The sequence below is a fragment of the Scedosporium apiospermum genome, assembly GCF_000732125.1.
Source record: "Scedosporium apiospermum strain IHEM 14462 chromosome Unknown SEQ_SAPIO_0096, whole genome shotgun sequence".
Lineage (NCBI taxonomy): Eukaryota > Fungi > Ascomycota > Sordariomycetes > Microascales > Microascaceae > Scedosporium > Scedosporium apiospermum.
In genome coordinates this window covers 273,925-280,802 of record NW_015971797.1, presented here as the reverse complement: position 1 = coordinate 280,802, position 6,878 = coordinate 273,925, and the positions used below count along the sequence as shown (strand labels likewise).

Sequence of the window (6,878 nt, the reverse complement as noted above, 5' to 3'; positions counted from 1 at the left end):
CCTAGCATCATTAAATCCTTGGTTGGTTTGCGGGAGCTCAGCCGGGCAGAGAACAGTGTCGAGAACGATGTGGGTTCTGGTGTAGAGAGCGTGTCGAAACCCAGAGCGAACAAACCGCCCTACTGAACGGGCTCGGTTGGATGCTTAGCATTGAATCTTGTACACTTTGATAGGTTACGTCTCCCAGACAAAAAAGGGGTTGGAACCAGTAACAATGGCAGATATTTCAATGCGGAATGGCCTGAGCAGCCAGAAGACTTCGCTTTTTCCTTCTTTGCGGTTGGTTGATGGAGCATGATGGAGCATTTCGTCACCAGCCCTGTCGATTGATGAAGGTTGAGGTGGTGGTGGTCCGAACACTGAAGTCCTCAGGTATCAAGTTACTGAGGCTGGGCTAAAAGGAGGACTCAAACAATTCGAAGTGTGCACTCAAAGCTCGGGACAATCGATGTGGTCAAAATCTTGGTCGGTGTGGGGATTTGGGATTTGGTGGGGGTGCAATTGTAGGCGATCAAATGATTTTGATATTGCATTATGGAGATGAGTGGCTCGATACCGAGGCTCTGGCGCGGACATTCAATCTTTGATGTTGCTTGTGGTCTAGGATCAATTACGGGACCGGCGATTTGTTGTGTTGTTGTGCTTAGAGCGGAATCGTAATTGATTTGATCAATCAATCTCACAGGGGACGAAGCAACTAAGCAAGCCACCTCTCCCACTGTACGAAGTAACATGAGGCTTCTGCGGGGTAGTACAGCGGCGAATTGGGGGGTGCTGGGGGAGTATTGGGGGAGTATTGGGGGCGAAACTTTGGAGAGTCTTGGGCGCTATTACGAAGTAGGAACTTATTTCGACCGTCTGAAGTAATCTAGGTAAGGTACCAATCTGCAAAGCAAACTCAAGACCGTCGCAGGTTAGAATCGAGCTGCCGTCTGGTTTTCTGTTTGTCCGGTGCCACTAAAGGAAAAAGCCAAAGAGCCTCGGCATCCGAACAATGAATGAGCCATTCAATTATTAATGGTCTGTCAACGTCCAGCTTCGATGCCGACTGAGTTGAACCCTCAACGTTCATTTCAGTTCCATTTGATGGTCAGACCTGAAGGAGAGGGCCATCAAATGATATTGATTCCTAACGGCCTAATCCCATCCGAGCCTTAATTCCAGTTGCAGCGTTGGGTTTCAGCCCGAAGAGAGAGACCCTTCTTGTATATTTATTTTCGTCTTTTTCTCGTCTGGCACTGCTCCTGTTCTTGGTTGTCGATTTTCCCTGGCGAAGTAACCATCACAAAACAACTACCTTTCTGAGCTAGTCTCCCCCAGCCAGCCAGCCGAACCCCTCAATCCTTGAATCTTTGGTTCTCGGCTTCGTGGGCTAGACCGATTCAACCTGCACCCCACTAAAAACCCTACTTTATACACTGCTACCTACGCCTCCAACGAACGTCCTGCGACCGACCATCCACCATCGGTCATCGACGACTGAACGACTCGCACATCCTAGAGCTTGTGAACCCGGCCGCACAGCTCTCTTCGTCCCTTCTTCCTCCCCTCGCGAAACCTTCTTACTCTACCCTCATATTTTATCCAACGTAACCCCTAAAACCACCGGAAAAGAGTCAACTCGCCACCATGTCCTTCCTCGGTGGCGGAGCCGAGTGCTCCACGGCCGGCAACCCGCTGAGCCAGATGAAGAGCCACATGCAAGATGACAAGTCTCTGCAGCGCGATCGTATGGGCGCGCGAGGCCCAGCCAGTGCCGCGGGCGGCTTCCGGACGGCAAACCCCGTGGCTCCCCAGGACGAGGTAAGCTTTGGAGAGCTCTCCAAGGGGCGGTGGGATGAGCCTTTCTTTCACATGCTAATCAATCTCTCTCTCCTTGCCGCAGATGATGAACGGGTTTCTTAACCAGACACCCGGCCTCCAGCAGCAGAACGGTCCCCTGATCGACACGGCGCACGGCGTCCACCTCCGCGCGAGCTCTGCCTCCCCGACCTGGGGCCACGCCGGCTTCGCCCACAGCCAGCCGGATCTGCTTCGGCCCCAACATAATGCCAGCCCCTTCAACGCGCAAGAGTTCGCCCGCTTCAACGCCGCCATGAACCCCGGCGTATCGTCCTCGTCCATGACGAGCGCCGTGCCCGCCCCGACTATGCAGCAGCAGCAACCCCACCTCTTCGGAGGCAGCATGGGCATGGCGAGAGCCTTCCCCATGATGGGACACAGCGGGATGCAGTACATGGGTCAGCACACACCTTTACAACAACAGCAGCAGGCTCCCGACGTGAAGGGCAAGGGCAAAGTAGTAGAGCTGGACGACGAAAAGTGGCAGGAGGAGTTCGACCGCATGGCACTGCTCGACTCCCAGCAAGCCGAGGTTCCAAAGGAAGAGGCCGCGACGAGCCAGACGGCCGACGGCGGCGTCCAGTCCGAGACGCTAGACGGCGATTTCGAGTCCATATGGCGGGGCATACAGGCCGAGAACGCCACGGCGAAATCCATGACCGACGGCGAGGAGCAGATCGACTGGGCCAACTACGACTTCACCGGCTTCGACGACTGGAGCCGCGAGATGCCCCGCCTGCCCGAGGAGTACCTCTTTGAGGAAGAGAACCTGTTCAAGGACGGCAACAACGCCTTCGAGACCGGCGTCCGGATCATGAAGGAGGGCGGGAACCTCTCGCTCGCCGCCCTCGCCTTCGAGGCCGCCGTGCAGCAGAACCCGGACCACGTCGAGGCCTGGGTGTATCTCGGCACCTCCCAGGCCCAGAACGAGAAGGAGACGGCCGCCATCCGCGCGCTGGAGCAGGCTGTCAGGCTGGACCCGGATAACCTCGAAGCTCTCATGGGGCTCGCCGTGTCGTACACCAACGAGGGCTACGACGCCCGTGCGTACAGGACGCTCGAGCGCTGGCTTTCGGCCAAGTACCCGCAGATCATCCCGCCCGACAAGCTGCACCCACCCGCCGAGGTTGGCTTCACCGAAAAGGCCCAGCTCCACCAATCCGTCACCGACAACTTCATCAAGGCGGCGCAGCTGGGCCCCGGAGGCGAGCACATGGACCCGGACGTGCAGGTCGGCCTCGGCGTTCTCTTCTACGGCATGGAAGAATACGATAAGGCCGTCGACTGCTTTAAGGCTGCGCTCGACTCGGCCGAGATCGGCACGTCGACGCAGCGCGAGCAGGTCCACCTCCTCTGGAACCGCCTGGGCGCCACCCTCGCCAACAGCGGCTCGCCCGAGGAGGCCATCGGCGCGTACCAAAAGGCCCTGACCCTCCAGCCCAACTTCGTGCGCGCCCGGTACAACCTCGGCGTCAGCTGCATCAGCATCGGGTGCCCCGAGGAGGCGGCGCAGCACTTCCTCAAGGCCCTCGAGATGCACAAGTCCATCGAGAAGGAAGGCCGCGCGCAGGCTTTCGAGATCCTTGGCGGTGGCGCGGGAGGTGGTTCGAGGGCCGGGCTGGGCGAGCAGTTGGATCGGATGAGCGGGCAGAATAGGAGCACGACGTTGTATGATACGTTGAGGAGGGTGTTTACGCAGATGGGGAGGAGGGATTTGGCGGAGAAGACGGTCGTTGGGGTCGATCCTGAGATTTTCAGGAAGGACTTTGACTTTTAGCGGTGGGAGGGGGGACTGCGGAGGGGGTGAGAGAGAGAGGAGAAGGGGTGGTGGGTGTAGATTGTATTCTTGGGAATGACTTTGAGTGATGGGAGAGGGCGGAGGAGAGAGGAAGAATAGGGGGGATATATATATTACATATTGCATATAACATCGCCGTTGCTACTACACGTATCGACTATAGCTCCTCGAAACGAAAAGAGAAACCATTCCGCTTTGACGTTGGGATTGGATAGTGGGTGCAGAGGGAGAGGATGCTGAACGAACACTAGTTTACTACTACTCTGTCCTTGCCAGATATCTATATCTAGATGGATACTTAGAATCGATAGAGAAAAGGAAACAGACAATGACTTTCTCCCGATCCTGGTGTTTTTACACAACCAGCAGCTCTTCTTTTTTCAGTGTCTAATGTTCTTCTCCCAAGCCTTTGAGGAGAGTGTCTCTTTTTTCTCTTTGGCGGAGTGCAAGAAATTAGAAGGAAGATGAGACTACATACAGAGACGTCGTACTTTCTCGGTCCCTCTTCCTGAAGACTCTATATTTCCCCCTTAATATTCAGAGAGGAAAGAAGGAGAGGAAGAAGAAGAAAGATTTCTAAAACGCACATGGGAAAACAGACAGTAGAAACGAAGAACTGCATGAAAAGAAGCGAGGAGGCACAAAAATAGAAGAGGAGAAAACAAGAAAAAAGACAAAAAGCAAGGCCGGGGTATCATGTCTTTTCATCAAGTCGTAAACCCTCGCCCTAATGTTCCTTGTACTTCTTCCTTAAAACACAACTAAGATCAGATGAGGGATAACACAAGACCGACGATCAAGGGAACAACTCGAAACCTAGTCAAGAACACTTAAAAAAAGGAGACCCAAAAATATATATTACAGAGCCATCCCATCACTTGACCGTCACGAATGCGACACCATCGCGAGCCTTCTTAACAGCCTTCCTCAGGGCCTGCTCCTCGGTGTCCGTCCACTTGACGCTCAGCTTATCCCACTTCATACCGGGTGTGTTATACTCCTGTCTCCACGTGGTCCTGAGCGCCTGAAGTTTAGACATGTCGCGGGGGTCTCCCGAGCCACTGAATAGGAGAAAGACCGTGCAGGGTGGCAGGGCTTCGTAAATGCGTTCTAGACGCTCGACGAGCTGGCGAAGGCAGGCTTCGATGGCCGTCTCCCCGTCTTGGATGTAGAGGTGGTCGAGCTCGGGAGGTCCGCCGCCGCCATCGGCGTGTCGCGGATTTTGGCGGTTCTTGTTCCACCAGCCGCGCAGGGCTTCCAGCTCCCGCATGCGCGCCCACACAAAGTCGACGCCTCCGGCGCGAATCTCGGCACCGTCCGCGTCGCCTTGGATGGCGCGGATAACAGATTGCGCTACCTCTTCGTCGTTCTTGCAGCCGAGTGCGTGCGTTGCCCCTCCGCCAGGCCCCTTGCTCGGCTCGCCCCAGTCAATCGCAGCACTCGTCTTGATAAAGTCGCCCACGTTAGTTGGTGCTTGCGCCTGGCCGTTATACGAAGACCCAGCCCGTCCGAGTCGGCGGAAGAGGTTCTCGCCGTTGCCCTCAAACTCTCCCCAGGCCCTACCCTTTTCGCACTTTTGGCGAGTCAGGTCAAGACAAGCTTTGGCATCTTCGATACTGTTGTGGCCAGCTGCGCCGTGGCCGAGTTGAATCTCCCGCCCCAGATACTTGGAAGTGAGCCACTTTAACGCCGATTTGAGGGGAGGGCCCCGCGGGTGCGGAAAGATGATGGAAGTGTCGACGATGAACGGATGAGTGAGTTGGAGGGCCTTCATATCCGATTCTAGTGAGTGTCCCACAAGTATAGTTCTAGGGGTGAGGAGTTCCACAAGGGTGTTCTGAATGTCACGAAGGGTGGTGGTTATCGGCTTAAGCATCGCTTCAGTAATGCCGGAGAATCGGGTGACGTAGTCGAGGACGGGTTTGTCCGGCTTCACCAGCTGGTCCAAGACAACTTCGCCGTCCCAACTGACGACGCTGATTCTGGCCAAGGAGAGCTCATCTTCGCCCGTCTTGACCATCTCACAGTCTATAGCCAGCACCCGTCTACCGGCAGTCACACTCCCATTCTCGATTTCGTCTTCGGGAACGTCGGCGTCTTCCAGCTTATCGACTTTCGTCGCAACCCAACCCTCGGGAAGGCTAAACGATGCCTTTTCCTCCTCATTCGTCAAGAACGCAGGGTGGAGGACGTAGCCGTTATCGATTAGTTCTTCGCGAGTAGTTAAGAAGTGGGTGATCCTCGTTCGCTCATCCTTGAAGCCAGGTGGATCATGATGTTTCGTGCTCCCACCATCTTTGGCTTTCTTCGGTAGCGGAGCCGTAAGGAAGGCTGCGAGGGGAGAATGCATACGAGATAGTCTGTCATCGCCGGGGGTCTTAACGGGCCACAGGCGGTTGAAAATGTCACCCAGCGGCTTTAGCGTGGGGTGTAGGCCGTCGGCGTTTAGAACTCGCGGGTAAAAGGCATCAGGGTTATTATCACCGCCGTTCTCCATGGCAGTCGCCTTGTGCTTCGCGGCGAACTTATCAAAGTCCGAGAAGTCGACATTGGGGGTAAACATGGATTCCTCAATGCCTGGAATCATTATCGAAACAATCTTCCTAACTTGGACACGGTTCGCCACCGACACCCACTTAGGTGCAACACCATCGGCAAATATGTATAGAATGAGATCCCTGAAGTCGGCTAACCGGACCTTGCTATAGAGCTTGGCGTTTGGAGAAAAGTCGATCGAAGGATACTTCTTCTTGTCTTTGCGAGGCAGCTTCCTCGCCTTCTTATTGCGGTGTACGGTCTCCCACCCTCCATCATCGCCGGCAGCGGCTACGTTCGCTTCTACCGAGTGTGGATCGAGACTAGCGTCGAAATCATGGGGAGTCGTTCGCTTAAGACCGCGACCTATTGTGTCCTCTGTCTCTAAGGGAAGAATGGAGAGGACCGTATCCTGAGTGATAGTTCCGTTCTGATCATGGACGCTGCTGGCCTCGTCAGAGGAAGAATGGCCCGCTGGACTAGAGGCGAACTCTTCAATCTGTGAAGGGCTCGCGGCGGTGGCAGCAGCCTCTTTCTTGGCTGCGTGGATGCGTTTCTTGACCTTGACCACTTTCTTCTTCTTCTCTTTAGTTCGTTTACCCATATCGAAATGGGGTAACTTTAGCCGTTAAGCGAAACAGCTGATGGCCCTCGATTTAGGGCTTCCCGGAATGTTTCGGTCAAACAAAATTGTCGTTGGCTG

General features: G+C 55.1%; 1 protein-coding gene and 1 pseudogene across 1 annotated transcript; one reads left to right on the top strand and one right to left on the bottom strand.

Moving 5' to 3' along the window:
* Positions 1–1,629: 1,629 nt before the first annotated feature.
* On the top strand, positions 1,630–3,619 carry SAPIO_CDS5039 (Peroxisomal targeting signal receptor; the record flags this gene model as incomplete). Its single annotated transcript, XM_016787442.1, has 2 exons — positions 1,630–1,803; positions 1,886–3,619. The coding sequence occupies 2 exons, from the start codon at positions 1,630–1,632 to the stop codon at positions 3,617–3,619; spliced, it is 1,908 nt and encodes a 635-aa protein (XP_016642944.1).
* Positions 3,620–4,514: 895 nt separating this feature from the next.
* On the bottom strand, positions 4,515–6,779 carry SAPIO_CDS5038 (annotated as a pseudogene; the record flags this gene model as incomplete).
* Positions 6,780–6,878: the final 99 nt, after the last annotated feature.